General features: G+C 39.3%; 1 protein-coding gene and 1 pseudogene across 1 annotated transcript; both read left to right on the top strand.

Annotated features, from left to right (window-relative positions):
* The first annotated feature begins 425 nt into the window (after window positions 1-425).
* LOC125312654 lies at window positions 426-8,052 on the top strand (annotated as a pseudogene).
* A 6,956-nt stretch (window positions 8,053-15,008) lies between these two features.
* On the top strand, window positions 15,009-18,510 carry LOC125312647 (beta-bisabolene synthase-like). Its single transcript, XM_048271427.1, has 7 exons — window positions 15,009-15,279; window positions 15,976-16,237; window positions 16,320-16,695; window positions 16,822-17,037; window positions 17,288-17,426; window positions 17,599-17,847; window positions 17,997-18,510. Exons 1-7 carry the CDS (start codon window positions 15,037-15,039, stop codon window positions 18,297-18,299), a joined length of 1,788 nt encoding a protein of 595 aa, XP_048127384.1. The 5' UTR covers window positions 15,009-15,036; the 3' UTR covers window positions 18,300-18,510.
* Window positions 18,511-18,749: the final 239 nt, after the last annotated feature.

Below are 18,749 nucleotides of genomic sequence, written 5' to 3'. Positions count from 1 at the left end.
GAGATGTGAGAAAAAGAGAGAGGAAGACTGCTCGCAAAAGAGAGGGAGCGGGCCATAAAAAGAATTTTTATTCATCTTTTAAATTTATTTTTGGGCCAAAAATTTATTTCAATAATAAAATAAAATTGTATTACCAAACGAATTTTTCTTTCAACTCGAAAACAGAAAAATAGAATTATTATGGTGCGAGCCCTTAGTATTTCCGCTTGGAAATTTGGAGAATCGTTGCCCGGTTTCTTTCCTTATTTTAGGATGCGTGCGTGGGACTGGTAGAGGTTTTGCCAGTTGTTCCAAGACACGACATCTTTCTTTATTCCAAATCGATCGCCATCGGGTCGAGGGCTCCTGTCTTTTTCCCATGACTAGTGCTCCACGACAACGCTAATATAAAAGCATGGTTAGCTTACAAAGAGGCTTGCATCAAATTTTGGACAATGGCACTTCCTGCTCTTTTCACGAGCTTCCTTCCCTCCTCAACCCGCCATAGCCAACCTTCTCCCTCGTTCTTTAGACACCCTCGCTCCTCATTCCCCTCCTCCGCCTCCTCCGGCGCCCGACTGGTGACATGCTCTTCCACAGTTAAAGATCAAGAGATCGTGAGACGTTCAGCGAATTGGAAACCTAACATGTGGGATTATGGCTTTCTGCAGTCACTCGGTGTCGATTGCACGATAATGGTTTTTTGCTCTCTTTTTCAGCTTAAAATCGAAAAAAATTGTCCAAAAAATCCTAAACCTATTATACAATGGTCAATTCAGTCATAAAACTTTTGATTGTGCCGATTTAATCATAACACTACAATTATGCTAATTTATTCGTAAACACTTTGACGATTTTCCAATTCAATCCCGAATCTTTTGATAAATTGTCAATATAGTCCTTTCAGCAAATTATCCAGATAAATGGGTTTAGGACTAAATTGATAAAATTTCAAAAGGTTTAGGACTAAGTTGACACAATTAAAAGGTTTAGGACTTAATTGACCGCCGTATAATAGGTTTATGACTAATTGACACAATTAAAAAGTTTAAAACTAAATTGGCCGGCGCACAATAAATTTAAGACTTTTTGGACAATTTATCCCTCACAAAACCAGCCTAGCTGAGTTAAACGTGGGCGAAACAAGAACTTGGTTGTACAAAAACAGCATAAGTTCAAGATCATGTGCACTTTTGTACATGTTTTATATATGACATTCGCGATATGAAATATCAGTTTACACATTCACCGACCGCCACTCTATCAAATATATGATCAACCCCAACAAAGAAACTAGAGGAGATACAATGGGGAAATTACCAAAAAAGTCCTAAACCTATTGCAATTATATCAATTTAGTTTTAAACTTTTTTTTTTGGCTGATTCAGTCCTAAAACTTTTGCAATTGTGTCATTTCAGTCCATCCGGCGAATTTTGGTCCGCCGGAGCTAACGTGGACCCCGGCCGACGGGCAATCGAATATTTTAATATTTTTGAATTTTTTATGATATTTTTATGTTTTTTCTTTTCTTTTTTTTTTCTTCCCCCTCCCCACCACACCCCACCCCACCCCACCCCACCTCTAGCCGGTTGCCATAGTCCGGCGACCGGCCAGAGGGGCAGCCGGAGAGGCCGACTCGCCATGCCACAGCGGGGGTCAATATTCAACTATGCTTATGCATTAACTTTCATTAAGACCGCGTTTTTTATATTTGAATTTTGAAATTTTCGCGTGTCTAGGAGGATAATTATACTGAGCAAGTGCAAAGGTTCAAGGAAGACGTCGGGTGTCTATTCGACAGGGAGATGAACCAGGTGGCCAAGCTCGAGTTCATTGACACAGTTCAAAGACTAGGACTAGGATACCATTTCGAGATGGAGATCAAGAACGCTCTCAGCTCCATCAACAACGCCATTGAAGATGCTCAGCTTTTGGACAGCCTCTACACCGCTACCCTGTGATTCCGGCTACTCGGACAACATGGATACAACGTACCGCAAGGTAGTCGCTACTAGTTAATCTTTTGTTGAATCATGTTGACACATCAAAATTTACCCTACTGTTTTCTTTTGTTGGACGTGTAGATGTGTTCCGAAAATTTATGAACAAGACGGACACGTTTGAAGAATCGCTCAATATGGATGTAAAGGGGCTTCTCGGTCTTTATGAAGCTTCTTTTCATGGATTGGAAGGTGAAACCATACTTGATGAAGCTAGGAACTTTGCTTCTAGCATCTGAAGGATCTAAACCTCGACAAACTTCCCGCTATATTAGCTAGCCACGTGAGTCATGCATTAGATATGCCGATCCACTGGAGGCCAAACAGGTTGGAGGCTCGGTGGTTTATGGACATGTACGAGAAACAGCAAGACATGATCCCTTCCTTGCTACGATTGGCTAAATTAGACTTCAATTTAGTGCAGTCAATCCACAGGAAGGAAGTTAGCAATCTGGCAATGTATATGCAACCACTTTATAGCTCATAGATGCAATCTGGCAACGTAGGAGGGCATTTTGATTGACTAAGTCATCATATTGACTAATTTTTCAGGTGGTGGGTTGAACTTGGGGTAAACAAGATGAGCTTCTTTAGGGACAGGCTAGTGGAAATCTATTTTTGGAGTAGTATAATGGCTTTTGAACCTCAATATACAGCTTTCAGAGATGTGAATACGAAGATCGGTTGTATGGTGACACTTATCGATGACGTCTATGATGTATATGGAACACCGGAAGAACTAGAGCTCTTAACAGATTTCATTGTCAGGTTTGTGTAGAACCACCACCATCATCATTTTTTCTTCTAACTATTATTGCCAAGAAAAAAGACGGAATCAATTAGTCCATGAACGTGATGGAGAAAAAAAATAAAGTTATATAATAAGTAGTAAAATTCTTCAATGTGTTTTGGACATATAATGTTTTATGTCAGCTTGTTTTTCTTCTATGTAATTGATTGGTTTGGGCAGTAACAGTACACCCTAGTTTTCATTGTCACTACTGAAAAGCATATCGAGTGATGGTAAAATTTATAGGATCTTTGAAATGGTGATAACTTATATAGGTGGGGCATCACAGACGCCGATAATCTTCCTCCAACAATAAGGGAAAGTTTCAAAGTCTTGTACAATACAACCACCGAAATTGGGTATTGGACGATAAGAGAGCGAGGAATCAACCCCATCCCTCACCTGCAGAAAGTGGTAATCTCGACTTGCTAAATAGTCCACTTAATAATTTCTAACCCCTGTAGGGCAACTGATTTTTCAATGGGATAATTGTCCAAAAGGTCATAAACTTGTTGTACGGCGGCTAATTCATTCATATACCTTCCAATTGTGCCAATTAAATATTAAACCTTTTGACGATTTGTCAATTTAGGTGTAGCCCTCAATTTGTCAATTTAGTCGTTTCGATCAATTTGGGCCAAAAATTGCTAATGTGGACACTAGCTGTCCCACATGGGACGGCCGGGAGAAAGCCGGTATTGACGTGAATAATTTTTACAATTCTTTTTAAAATTGCAATAATTGTCCACGTCAACGTTGACCGTGCCACGTAAGATAGTCGGCGCTCACTAGACCATCACGTTAGTGATTTTCGGCCAAAATTATCCATAATGTTAAATCGATAAATCGTCAAACGGTTTATGATAAATTGGTAAATTGTAAATATGTTTAGGATTAAATTTACACAATCGAAAGGTTTAGGATTGAATTGGCCACGATATAATAGGTTTATGATTTTTTGGACAACTTTTTCATTTTCTACCTCTAACATTGATTATGACTTCTTTTTAAACATTTGAGAATCCGAAAAATGTAGGAGAAGAACGTCCCTCGACTTAGTCATTTACACACTTCTTCAATTTTAATCTTGTAGTGGGCCGATGAATGCAAGGCGTACATGAAGGAGGTCCATTGGTACGATAAGGACATTAAACCAACGCTGAAGGAGTACATGGACGTTGCGGCGGCTTCAGCCGGAGGGCTGATCATGCTGTTGGCTAGTTACTTCCTCACCACGGATAAATTGATGGAAGAGGGACTCGATTACGTGTTGAAAATCCCAAGTGCCGTGCATTGTTCTGTCAAGATTCTTCGTCTCAACAATGATCTCAGTACATCATCGGTAACTTACTTTTATATTGTTCTTCATTTTCATTTTTTTATTTCTTCAATACGTATGTGAGATGAGTATTTGAACTTATGTTGGCAACCCATCAATATTGTTCATGCTTAGTATGAATTGGCACGAGGACACAACTTCAAGGCGCTAGAGTGTTTGATGAATGAAACTGGCTATTCGGAGGAGGCCGCGCGGAAACACATCAGGCATATGGTGCGCGAGACCCGGAAGAAAATGAATAGAGCCGCATTTGAGGATTACCCAGTTCTTGGATTCGGCCCTTTTCTCGGTGCCTGTTTGAACTTGGCATGAGTTCCTCATATGTTTCACCAATATGGAGATGGATTCGGCCTTCCCAATTGCAAAACCAAGGACCATCTTGTGTCGGCTATATACGAACCCGTGCCCCTTGATTAGGCATGCATGGCACGAGTTTCTCATATGTTTTACCAATATGGAGATGGATTCGGCCTTCCCATTTGTTGTCCTTTTACCATGAATATTCCCTTATGAAAATTGCACAATACCAGAATATTCACAGTGATGTGCAATTTTTTTTTATTTCTCAAACACATATACAAGAAGAATTTGGTGACTTATGTTTGCAACCCATGATTATCCTCCATGCTTAGCATGAATTGGCACGAGGAGACAACTCTAAGGTGCTAGAATGTTACATGAATGAAACCGCGAGCTCCGGAAGAGGTCGCACGGTAACACATTAGGCGTCTAGTGCGCGAGACCTGGAAGAAGATGAACAAAGAAGTGTTTGAGGAGTACCCATTCTCCGGGTTCGGGCCTTTTCTCGGTGTCACGATATAAAAAAATTTAGGCTAATGGATTATCAGGTTAATTCAATTAACTAATCTAATTCAGACTCTCCCAAGTGCTACCAATTTGCAATTTAGGTTCAATTTCATACAAAAATTTATCTTGGAGTCGCCACTAATTGTCATTGGTAGGTCAATTGAAAACTTAAACAAAATAACAGGAGAATTATTTTATGAACTATTTTGTTCCTACGAACCAGAGATTAAGTGTTCAGGGATTTGGTTACATTAATTTTTTAATTAATGCTCTTTCGGTACCAATTTTCATGAAAAATTCTTGATTTGATGATTTAGGATTTTCTCTTGTTAGGTGTCATGGTAATGCAAATGACATGGCAAAAACATGCATGAATGACACGCAAGACATGGCAAGTATGATTTTAAACAATATGTTATGCATGATATTTTTGGTATTTTTTGTGAATTTTCGGATTTATAAAAAATGATGGTAAAAACTATGCTAAAGTGAACATAACATTAATTACAACTTAAGAAACTTAAATGTTATTTTTATGCAAAAGATGAAAAACAATGTGATTTAGTCATCTTTTTGGTACTTTTAAGAAATTTAATTGAACAGGAAAAACACAAAAATTTGAACAAAAATAAACAATCTTACCCATAATACACCTTAAATTTCGGTTTTTTTCGTAACGCACCCTTACATTAGGGCCAAAAAAATGAATTAAATATAGAAGTACCGTCACCCCTATATACATAGGGCAAACTATGAAATTCTTTGGAATTATCAATCCGCCCCATGAAATAGAGGATTTGATGTATAATTCTCATGTATATTCGAGCACGATTATACTTCAAAATAGAAGTCAAATTGCGTGCATTGTTATAGATATTCCGAAGGAACAAGGCAGGTTAAAATTATTTATTTAAGTGCAAATTATGTCATGATAAAAAAAATCAAACAATCAAGATAAAGATATGATATGATGCAATTCAAATAAAAGAACTACAGATAATGCACCACATTTAACAATAGGATAATATTATATTATCCCTATCAATAAGGATTCGCATCCTCTTAAAAATTTGACAATAATATTTGTAAAAATAAATATATTAGATATCTAAAAGATAGGATAATATCTAGACAATTCAAATTAGAAAACAAATTGTCACTAGGATAACATTCTTATCTAATTCGAATATGCTCGAGATAATCTTACAAATTTGAACGTAGACCTTGCGGATCACGGACTGTCGACCGCGGAGGGCTCAGCTCCTCTTGGTGCGACTCACGAACGACGCCGGTGGAGGAACTCTCAGTGGCACGTAAGAATGAAAGGGCCAATGGGGGTACTGACTTTGACTAAGAGCTTAGTGGGACGTGCACAGTGGTCACCAAAATATAGCACGATGATCGAGACATTTTCCCAACTTCAAACACCACCCATCTTCTGACTTATCTTCTTAAAATCGTAGTTGGAGACTTGACGATGGCTCGGATCCGCGATTGGCTGACCACTTTCTGGACATTCACCGGGAAACCTGCAAAAAAAAAATTAATTCAAGCGTAACGAAATCGTTAAGCGTTTCCGCAGAGTGTCGAGCTCTTTGCTGGTTCAAGTGTTGTCGTAGCTATCCGAAGTATTGAAGTAAGATCCAGAGGTGTCATTGCAGCAGGGAGGGCGACAACGAACGGCACCAGTTGAGACGATCAGCTTGTCCGCAAGACACCAGAATTTTAGTCTTCGGTCGTGAGAGAACAGGAACCACCAGGAATACTTTTCTCTCTTTTCAGCGTGAACTTTTTGTGGCCATGTGTATTCATTCTTAGGCCTATAACGTGAATCTGTAGCAAGACTCCCTTCGCTGGGCATGATGTCCACTTCTTCTTGCCACCATTCCTCAATTAATGACCTCCGCGCTCTCTTCGTGTTTAAGCGCCAGGGAAGAAAACCAGCTTCCCTCACCTTTGCTCTGATTTCATCTAGCCGTGTATGAAGAAAGTGTCTCCCCCTTCTTCCCCTCTCTCTTTTCGTGCAGAACACGACCTCCTTCTATATGCAAAGATGAGATCCACACATGGCAGGAGTTGATTTCTTTTTCCTTGTCGGCTGATCATGCATATATCTTTCCTGATTGACTTCCCTTTACTCCAACCAAATATCTTTTTTGATTGACTGAACCTGCCCACGTTCCTTTCTCCATTCAGGCGTCTTTTAATTCCTTGATTGAGAAAGATACGCCAAATACGCCGAGTATAATCTGCTTGGTGCCAGAAAATCATGCCTCAATTTCCTCTTAATGTTGATCGAATTTCGCTCAATTTTAGACTTGGTGCATTGCTTTTGTCGTTTAATGAATGAGGAAATCCACTCTTAGAATCATGGTTGATCTCATTCATATTCGTGCAGGATAAGATTGGGCCTTAAGAATTAAATTTTTGCACGATTCCCTTTATTTCCACTTTTGACCATTGAAAATACTCTCCCCATACACAAACCAGTCATGTCCTTTTCTTGGTCTTCATGATAAATGTGGACTATGGTTAATACGAGCAAAAACTCAATGCAATTCATGGCTTAGACCAATTTTGAATTTACTAAATCTTAGAAATCGCACGTTTAAGTCTGTCCACCGTTGGTCCAAATGCAAATGCATGAATGCTAAAAATAAATATGAAAAATGATTTAATTATTTTTGCTAGAACTAAAAGATTAGTTCTAATAATTTTTTTATGCGAAAATGACTGAAAATGTTAGTCAAAATTTAGGTGTCAAAACTCGATGCCTGTTTGAACGTGGCACGAGCTTCTCATTGCTTTTACGAGTATGGAGACGGACACGGCCTTCCCGGTCACCAAACCAAGGACCATCTTGTGTCGACTATATTTGAATCTGTGTCCCTCGATTAGGGATGCATTATTCGCCTAGGTCTTGTTATTGGATAGAGCCCTCTCTTATGTGTTATTATGAGTTTTTGGGGTGGCTCTGTGATCTCCAAGATATTGAAACTGTTGTAATTTAAATTCTATTGATGGGTGCTTGTACAAGCTTCATAAAATTCGGCAGAGAAGCACATACTATTCCGTGCTGAGTGTTGTGGCTGATTACGTAATTGTATTTGTGCTCATTGCATTTAACAAATGAATTTTTCACTCAAATATCTTTTTTCGCATTAGGAGAGGGTCGAGTCTCCCGGTGGTAGGGGAGGCCAACCTCACCGACCCTCTGTTCACACCTAAATTTTGATATTTCTAAACATCATTCATTTCAAGCATAAAATGAGAACTAGTCATAGTTCTCACCAAAAATAAATTTTCCATGCATTGCATATTTACTTTTCGTCAGTCATGCGTATCATTGTATTCAGGCCAGAGAAAGTAATTGAGCTTAAATTGACAAGCAAACGGACTAGGCATCACATGAACAATTCGGCTAAGCATGCGGAGATTGCCGAAAATTCTAAGAGGGCTTGAACCTATTTTCTGATTTAATTCAGCCCATTTATGCTCATTTAAATGTTAAAGGCTCATAGTTAATTATTCATTTAATTAATTAAAGCCTAATTTGAGCCCAAGATTGTACAGTTAAGCCCGCAAGAGTGGGAAATTGAGCTAGCCCATGACAATTCCTCTAGTGGCGGAAATTATTGAGGACTTTTAATGAGATCGGACTCTTAAAGATTAGAATTTTTAATCCGATGGTCATTAAAGAATCCTACTTCAACTAGGATTATGCAACCCTTTAGTCTATAAATACCTCATTGTACCTTAGTGTTAAGGGGCCAATTCATTCAATACACGGCCATTGTGAGCTTCACAAGAGGACGACACCTTCTGGCCTTCGGAAAAAGAGAGAACAACAAAGAGAGGAAGTTGGCACACAATTTGTGTACGGGGCATTCTTGGAGATGACAACCACAAAAGGACAAGCGATGAGGATTCATAGGCTTTGCTCCATGGATAGCTCTACCGCTGCAAAATTTACACGCACATAAAGCCAAAGTGGGATGAATTGCAGCAGCAATTATTGACCACTGAGACCGTCGGCCACCAAGCGAGCATCCAACCAAAAGTTAGATTGCGTGCACCACCGCCGTCCATCCTCTCCTCCGCTGTGTACCAGCCACGTCTGCCACTGTCCAGCAGCTCCGTGGGTGTCCGCTGCTCAGCCCCGAAGTCTCCAATCTCGGACGTCCATCCCCGACGCAACCTAGTAGTCCTGTTCGACCAGAATCACCCGGACCGCAGTTGCTGTTCAATTCGTTTATCTGCTGTCCAGCCTTGGTTTGGGGTCGATCAGCCTTTCTTTTACTATTATTTGAAGTTCTAATCTTGTGTCAACTTGTCTTAGATCATTCAAGAGTGTTTTCTTGGCGAATCGAGCTTAAAAGATGCTAACTTTGGGCGATTCTTCGAGTTAGCACAAGTGCAGAATTTTAGCTTGAAAAAGGTAAGATTTTTTTTTTAACTTTTGATTGCAAGTCAATGCTCTTTTGATTGGAAACTTGTATGTATGTTCTTGTAGCTCAATGAACATAAACGATTTGCATATCAAAATTTGGAAAGTTCAAGCCTTTATCAATCTTTGCTAAGAATCGAAAATTAAGCATTGTTGCATAAGAATTCTGATCTTTTGAGTAAATTCAGTTTGTTCATGAAATCGTTTGAATAATTCTTGAGAATCGATATACTTTAATTGGAAAAAAACTCTTTTCTCAAAGTTTAAAGATTTTTCGGCATTTCTCTAAGAATAAAATTGAATTGTAAAAGATAAGATTTTTTTTTGGAACAAGAATTGATTTTCGGCACACATTTACCTCTCTTGGCCAAATTGCGCATTGTGGATAATCTCTTTGCTTTGAATCTTATCTTATGTTGATTGAATTGGCTTTATTTTTTATTATCTAATAACAATTCTGTGTTATGAATAAGTATCGTGCTTAATTGGATAATATCTGGTTGTTGTGGATGAACTTTGCTTTGAATGTTCGTCCTTAGCACATGAGTTGGTTGGATTGTTTATCTCGAGTTTGAATTATCTTTATCTCTTGCAAATTTTCTGAATGTATTCAATTTGAGGATAAGGTTTGATTGGTTTGGATGTTTATTTTTTTTATTTTTTATTTTTTGAGAATTATCTTAAATTAAAATTTCAAATCTCAAAGATAATTTCTCAAATTAAAAGTGGATCAAGTTATTTTAGATGAGGAAAGGTGGACCCCAATCTCATATTTTCGGCCACCCCTCTAAATTTTTGAAATTTCAAGCTCAATTGATTTTCATTTTCATTTTACTTTTGTCATGCTTGTCTGCTTTTGATTTGTTATAAAATTTGCACAATTTTAAATAAACATGCCCATAATATATGCTCCCCTTTATGCCTAGACCCGTCGGAAAAATAAATTGCACGCCTTAGCCACGATCTCGTTGAATGAGATGATGATTTAGTATAGAAATTCGTATTCTACCATTCGGCAAAAGGGATGTTGTTTTTCTATACACATATCCGCATACCGGTTCGAATTCTCGAGGATGTAGCGGATAAAATCTCGCTCTAGCCCAAATCTTTGGGAATGAGAGGATTTTCGAAAAAATCGGAAATTAAAGGTATATTATGGGCATTTATGTTTATTTTTGTTCAGATTTTTTATTGTTTTTTAATGTTTTCTTTTATTACCAAAAATACCAAAAAAAATCATCATCCGGGCGTATAATATATGGTCTTCATGTCACATTTTTCCAATTAATTAATCATCAAATTCACATCAATTGGAAAGGCTTTTTCATGAAATCAGTACCGAAAGGGTGTTAATTTTTTTAGCGTAGCCAAGTCCCGGGACTCATTCTCTCCGGTTCGTAGAGATAAAATAGTTCTCCCGCTATTTTATATAGGTTTCTAATCAACCTACCGTAAATTATTAGTGGCAGCTCCGATTAAATATTTTCTCATGAATGAACCTAAGTTGCGATTCGGTAGGACTTGGGAGGCTCCGAATTAGGTTAGTTGATTTAATTAACCCGATAATCCGTTAGCCTAAATTTTAGGTCGCGACACCGACGCCTCTAGGCGGTTGTCGGCCGGAGCCGAAACTTGGCAACTAGCCAAAGGAAAAAGGAAAGAAAAAGCAAAAAAAAATTAGAAAAAAAGGAAAATAATAAAAAGTTTCAGAAATATATATATATATATATGTATATGTGTGTTCACGGCGCATGACTAACCCAGAATGACAAACTCGGGCCTCCCATCTTTGGGACAGTCCATGGACCTCCCACTGCTCTTCACGAACACCACTTTCTTAATCTGGGCAAGACCCGCGTAGGGTCCCGCAACGATGTTCGAACCGGGAAGCACCATGTCATCGGAGACCTCGGCCTGATCGACCCCGGGCGGGACGAAGAAAACAGACCGCACGATCTGGGCCGAGTCGGAGGCTGTTGGGCTCGCGGTTTTGGAAGTGGAGGCATGGAAGCTTGGGCCGTGGTGGGTGGGCTGCAAGAGAGGAGGGGTCTCGACTCTCGAGAGAGATCGAAAATGAGTGGGGGCATTCGGAGATTGGCCGAAGCGAGGGTTGAAGAAGCGAGTTCACAGTCTGATCGTGATCGCCCTTGTTGGAGAGAGATGATTTGCTTAGCTCAAAGGGCCGACCGAGGAAGCGAGTAAAAAGGAGAAGAAGAAGAAGAAGAAGAAGCAAAGAGGGAGAGAGCGCCGCAAAGGAAGCCTGCTTCCACAGTAACGGAGGGGGAACGGAGAGAGTGAAGGATGGAAATTTCAAAAAATGTCTTAAGCCCGGTACCCATATATGCATACGTGGCAGTCAGTGAATGGAGCATGACGTGGTATGTTATTTGGTCACGAATCTGACTTGACATGTCACGGAAAAAGGCCCAATAAAAAAGCCCTAAACCTTGTCTGCCCTCAATCTATGTCACCAAAATCCGAGAGTCAGTATAATATAGTTCCATCGCTATGTCGAATCTCTGCCGGCTGCTATGGATGCATGCTAAAAGAGGGGGACTATTTGGGTTGGCAGCCAAAATTTGTGCTCTTTTGTGGGGATACTTGAAATATATTGTAGTAGATGTAATTTCACCGGATTATCCTAGATTCCGTCCCATTAAAATTGTTACTTAAGAATAGGACCCCTTCGTTCAACGAACTTTTAATTGAAGCTTCACTTAGAGCTCATTCATGTAATAACCAGTTGCGGTTTCATTATGATTTCTCAATCTTAGATTCCGTTTGTTTCGTGAAAAATTAATGATTTCGAAACTATTATAAGAAATAATAATCTTATGTATCACTTGTAATTATTGATGAACGAAAAATATTTTCATCGTCTATGCAAATGTTTATACACAAATAGTTATCGGTGATAAAAATATTTTTCATTGACTAAATATTTTAAGAATACATACCATCATATTTAGAAAAGTATTTTTAAAATTACTCATTTTTTGCGAAATAAATAGAACCTTAAGTTCCAACCAAAAAATAATAATAAAAACGGAGCCTTAAGTTCACATCGAAAGCATATTTTCTATTTGTGGGTGTTGTAGGAAACCACGTACAGGGAAAGCGAAGAAAAAGGGCATAAAAACACTTCAAGTGCCAATATTTGTGTTTAGCGCTCACTTTGGTATCAATATTTTTTTTCTTGATCACTTAAGTGCCAAATATGAGAAAAAAACTATGACTTTAGTGCCAACGAGGAGAACTTCCGGTGACCCCACTGGAATTAGCATTTAAATAATCATTTTTGAAAATTATTAGCACTTAAGTGATCAAAAAAACTATCAATTTAGTATCAAATCGAAGAAAAAACAATCACTTTATTGTCAAGAGCAAGAAATTTCGACAACCTTACCAGAGTTGGTACTTAAATAATCATTTTTCAAAAAAAAATTGGCACTTAAATGACCCAAAAAAATTGATATCAAAATGAGTTCCATACACAAATATTTGTATTTGAGATATATTTTTTCCGGAAAAAAAAAAAAAGGACAAGAGGAAGCGATGAGGGAGAAGCCTGCTTCCACATTAACGGAGGGGGGAAGAGAGGGGAATCCAGGGGGGGAAACCAATATTGCCCGATCTTTTTGCACTTTACTGAAGCAACCTATGAAGTGATACGGCGTCTTTTCATCTGCTCCCAATTTACATCACCTAAATCCGAGAGGCGTACAGTATGTTTCTGTCGACACGCCGAATCTCTAACAGCCACTATAGATTTTTTTACTTTTTTTGGGACAGATTAGCTGCTATAGATGGAAGCTAAAAGAGGGGACTACTTGGGCTGGAAGCCAAACGTCGCGTTCTTTTATGAAATACTTGAAAGTTGAGATGGAATCCGTTTATCTGTTGTAGTAGATGTGATTTCACTTAATGGACAATAAGGATTGGCCTAGATCCGACCCATTAAGATTGTGATTTAAGGTAGAGGACCCCCTTCATTCAACGAGTTAGTATTTAGTAATAGTAGCTTCATTTACAGCTCATTCATGTACGACGACTGGCCGATTCATCACTCTTTAGGTTCATGTCGAAAGCGGATTTTTCTATCTGTGGGCGTTGTCGGACAACACGTACGGGGAAAGGGAGTTTGGTGTGGTCTAGTTTGAACGCGAGAAGTGTTCTATCATTCCGAGCCACCCTAACCAAACGTAGATTGATTTTGTATTAGCTATGCCCTATCAATTAGAGGCGGCTGAATTTTGGGGGCATTAGCTTTTGGTTTATTTAGGGTTTGTGTGTCCCATAAACAGTTGTGTGCTACCCGTGATTTTGGGGTATTTGCAAACGACCTCAATGTCTGCATAGACGATGGAAGGCAAACGATATTGCCATGGCATTTACGTGGTTTAAGTGAAATAACAAATTATGTCATTTTGCCTACAAAATCATCCGACGAAAACTTGGCAGATGGCAAACATGTCATAGGAGTGCAAGCTTAGAGTTTTTTTATGTCACGAGAAAAAGTTTAGGATAAGTGTATTACAATGAACATAATTTGAGATTTTTTTATGTCACCAACAAAGTTTAGTCTAAATGTGTCATAATGGACATAGTTTGAGATTTTTCGTGACTTTTTCCTTATTTAAAATTGATATTTTATTTAGTTGTTTATTTATTTCACGGTAAAATTTGCATTGTAAGCATTTTGATGGCAGGCATAATGATATGCCGACTGACGGAAAACACCTTTTACACGAAAACAAATAAATTCAAGGGTCTCTTGGTGATTGTGTTATGATATTAGAAACTGTTTTTGAGAAATGATTGTTCAAAAAATCCTAAATCTAATTAATGGCGGCTAATTTCGTGCTGAACTTTTCAATTTATTAATTTAGTCTTTAGCCTTGTGACCGTTTTCCAATTTAAATCGTTCGGCCAATTTTGGTTAGGAATAGCTAAGGTGGCCATCCAATCAATTTTGATTATTCTATATGGTACTGCTAGCGTTGCGGTGGATGATTTTTGCAATTTTTTCAAATTTCTGATTTTAATTTATGATTCTTTTCTTTTCTTTTCTTTTTTTCCATTGTTAATCTTCTCGAAATGGCCAATGGGGACTTGGCAATGGCCTGCGCAAAATTAACGAAATTGTAAAAAGATCATAGAATATTAAAAAAAAATACAAACGTAGGATAGTCGACGGCTACGTCAGCGATTTTGGAGCTATGACAACCAGAAGGATTACATTATAAAATCGTCAAAAGGTCGGACTAAATTAGCTAAATTGAAATTTCACTACTGAAATGGCGCCGTGCACTATGTCTAGGATTTTTTTGGATAATTCTCCCTATTTTTTATAAAGGAAAAAGTAAAAAGTTCTAGACTTCAAATATCATTTGGCCTTCAAACTACTGCTACTTTGTCTACCATTGCTAATAACCCTAGGGATTTTTGAGTAATTCCAAAGCACAGAGATCTCTAATTACAATGATATTATTAGGGGACAACAGGTTTTATTGACTTATTTTAGAAAAAAACAATAGTCGAAATTCTTGTTTATGCAATCTAATAATAATCGCATGTCGATGGCTACAAAACTTTTTCCATGACTGCTGCTCAACAACACCACCTATATAAAGGGTCGTTAGACTTACTAAGAGACTGCAACAAAATTTCGCAATGGCTCTTCCTGCTTTGTTCACAAGCTTCGTCCCCTCCTCAATCAGCCATAACCAGCCCTCTCTCCTACTCTCTAGACACCCTCGGTGCTCCTCCGCCGCCGGCGCTGCCGCTTCCTCCGGCACCAGATCTCCGACATGTGCTATGACGATCGAAAATCAAGAGATCACGAGACGTTCGGCGAATTGGAAACCTAATGTATGGGACTATGGGTTTGTACAGTCGCTCAAGGTTGATTACACGGTAGGGATTCTTTTTCGTTCACCACGATACCTAGCCTGGCTAGGTTCTATGGAAAATGTTCACATTTGATCCTGAATTTGTATCCCTTCTCCAGTTTTGTTCTTGACTTGTGGAATAATTTCCTATCAAATTTCCTTGGTCTACGGTTCTGGCAAATTGAAGCTCATGCGCGTGTCAATGCCGGCTGAAAGTATGATGTGGGAAACTCGGTACAAGTTTTAAGTTCAAGGACCATGTTGAGAACAAAAACAACATAGGTTGAGGATCGTATGGGGACTTTTCCCTACTTTCCTTAAACATTGATGAGATAGAGTCCACAACATCCAAAATGACGTAGAAACAGAAGAAAACTGTATCTTGAATAAAATATAAGGGTGTATACTTCTTGCGTACTTTTGTATATGCTTTATATATGGCGTTCGACGTACGTAGTACTATGAATTTAGCCGTTCATCCAATGCCACTCTATTAAATATACGACCAACCCCAACAGTATTCTGTAGGAGATATTAACTAACCTAGTCGAAATGACATGTTCTCAACATATAGGCAAAGAGCTAAACTATGCCTATTCAAATGTCTTTGCAAATAAAATGAGAATCGATCTGTTTACGAGAGGCAATATTCGACTCTGCTCGAACAATAAGTTTGATTAAGATCTTTATTTTTTTTTCTTTGAATTTTTCACGTGCCTAGGAAGAGGACTATACCGAGCAAGTCCAAAGGTTGAAGGAAGAAGTCAGGGGTCTATTCGGTAGGGAGATGAACCAGGTGGCCAAGCTCGAGTTCATCGACGTGGTTCAAAGGCTAGGGCTAGGATACCATTTTGAGACAGAGATCAAGAACGTTCTGAGCTCCATCTATAACAGCACCAAAGATGCTCAGCTTTGGAACGATCTCTATGCCGCCTCTCTTCGATTCCGGCTTCTTAGACAGCATGGATACAACGTACCACAAGGTAGTCGCCTCCAGTAACCCTTTTGTTGAATCACGTTGATGCATCAAAATTTACCTTACCGTTCCTTTTGTTGTACGTATAGACGTGTTCCAAAAATTTATGAACAAGACGGGCACATTTGACGAATCGCTCAACAAGGATGCGAAGGGGCTTCTCGGTCTTTATGAAGCTTCTTTTCATGGATTGGAAGGTGAAACCATACTTGATGAAGCGAGGAACTTTGCTTCTAAGCATCTGAAGGATCTAAACCCCGACAAAATTCCCGCTATACTAGCGAGCCACGTGAGTCATGCATTAGATATGCCGATCCACTGGAGGCCAAACAGGTTGGAGGCTCGGTGGTTCATGGACATGTACGAGAAACATCAAGACATGATCCCCTCTCTGCTACGATTGGCTAAATTGGACTTCAATTTAGTGCAAGCAGTCCACAAGAAGGAAGTTAGCAATATGGCAAGGTATACGCAGTCACTCTATATGTAGTTCATAGATGAATTTGACGTGAGGATATAAATTCATGCAAGGACCGACGATATAGGAGCACATTTAGATCGACTTAGTCATTGTATGGCAAATTCTCTCAGGTGGTGGGTTGATCTTGGCGCGAACAAGATGACCTTCTTTAGGGACAGGCTAGTGGAACACTATTTCTGGTGTTGTTCAATGGTTTTCGAACCTCAATATACAGCTTTCAGAGAAATGACGACGAAGCTCACTTGTATGGTGACCCTTATCGATGACGTTTATGATGTGTATGGGACGCTGGAAGAACTTGAGCTCTTAACAGATTTCCTTGTCAGGTTAGTGGAACATGATTATCATCATCATTCTCCCTTGTAACTAGTGCTGCCAAGAGAAAAAGATAAGCAATTGATTAGTACGAAATTATCCGATGCATGATGAGCTTATCAATTTTTATGTTAGCTATTTTTCCCTCTATATAATTGATTGGTTTGGGCGATGTATCCATTCACCTTCACTGTTATTACTAATAGCACATCGAGCAATAGTAAGATTTACGAAATGTCGAAATGGTGATATCTTATCTAGGTGGGACATCACAGACGTCGACAAGCTTCCTCCAACAATAAGGGACAGTTACATGGCCTTATACAACACGACCAATGAAATTGGGTATTGGACGATGAGAGAGCTAGGAATCAACACCATTCCTTACATGCGAAAAGTGGTAATCTCGATTTGCTAAATCTAATTTCTAGCCCGTGTAGGGCAACTCACTTTCCTACTTCCGACTTTCGTAATGAAACTTCTATTTAAACATTTGAGAATCCGAAAAAGTACAAGAGAAGGACGTCCCTCGACTTGGTCATTGACGAACTTTTCGAATTGCCATCGTATAGTGGGCGGATGAATGCAAGGCGTACATAAAGGAGGTCAATTGGTACAACAAGGGCATTAAACCAACACTAAAGGAGTACATGGACATATCGGTGGATTCAATCGGCGGGCTGATCATGCTGTTGGGCAGCTACTTCCTAACCACGCACAAGTTGACGGAAGAGGGAATTGATTACGTGTCAAAAATCCCGAGAGTCATGCACTGTTCTGCCAAGATCCTTCGACTCAACAACGATCTCAGCACCTCATCGGTAACTTACTTTGACGTTTGACCTTCTCCTTCTAAATACTAGCTTATGAAGAGAAAGTACGTTCGTAATTACGCGTTGTTCTTTCTTATATATTTGACACGAACTCTCGAGACTTATGTCTGTAAAACACCAATGCCGCCCATGCTCAGTATGAATTGGCACGAGGAGACAACTTCAAGGCGCTAGAGTGCTACATGAACGAAATAGGCGCTTCAGAAGAGGCCACGCGGGAACACGTCAGGAATATGGTGCACGAGACCTGGAAGCAGATGAACAAAGATGTGTTTGAGGACTACCCGTTTCCTGGGTTCGAGCCTTTCCTCGGTGCCTGTCTGAACTTGGCGCGAGCTTCTCAGTGCTTTTACCAGTATGGAGACGGACACGGCCTTCCCGACAACGAAACCAAGGACCATCTCGTGACGGCTTTATTCGAACCTGTGCCCCTAGATTAGGGATGGATTACTGACGAAGGGTGTCGCTGTTGGAGAGAGCCTATAATCTTACGTGCTTATTATTAGCTTTTGGGGTGGCTCCCGGAAGCTCTATTGACGGGCGTTACACGAGCTCCATAAAAATTCGCCGGAGAAGCACGTGCTATTCCGTGCTTTTTGCTGTGGCTGATCAACGTAATTGGATAATAAATGTCCGTGGTGATTATCTTCACTATTGTGCTAAGTATGTCGAATATTTTATATTGGAGAAATAATTGGAAAGAAAGCGATTGTATAGCGATAAAGAAGATCCGGTCAGCTTGGACCAACGATGAAACAATGTAATTCGGACACGTTGGAGTCCAACGGTTGAAGTTGCAACTCGTCCACTAAACCATAAAGAGGTTAGAACGTTGATAATTACGAACAATACAGTACTGCCATATTTCTAAAATTGTCCTTTGGTTTGAG

Source organism: Rhodamnia argentea, chromosome 10, assembly GCF_020921035.1.
Source record: "Rhodamnia argentea isolate NSW1041297 chromosome 10, ASM2092103v1, whole genome shotgun sequence".
Classification (NCBI taxonomy): domain Eukaryota; kingdom Viridiplantae; phylum Streptophyta; class Magnoliopsida; order Myrtales; family Myrtaceae; genus Rhodamnia; species Rhodamnia argentea.
This window is presented reverse-complemented; position numbering and strand designations above follow the sequence as displayed.

Excerpts from the sequence above, each read along its gene's own strand:
- LOC125312647 (XM_048271427.1), top strand. The coding sequence starts at position 15,037 with ATGGCTCTTCCTGCTTTGTTCACAAGCTTCGTCCCCTCCTCAATCAGC. Across the intron at positions 17,427-17,598 it reads TTCCTTACATGCGAAAAGTG|TGGGCGGATGAATGCAAGGC; the intron begins GTAATCTCGATT and ends GCCATCGTATAG. Across the intron at positions 17,848-17,996 it reads ACGATCTCAGCACCTCATCG|TATGAATTGGCACGAGGAGA; the intron begins GTAACTTACTTT and ends GCCCATGCTCAG.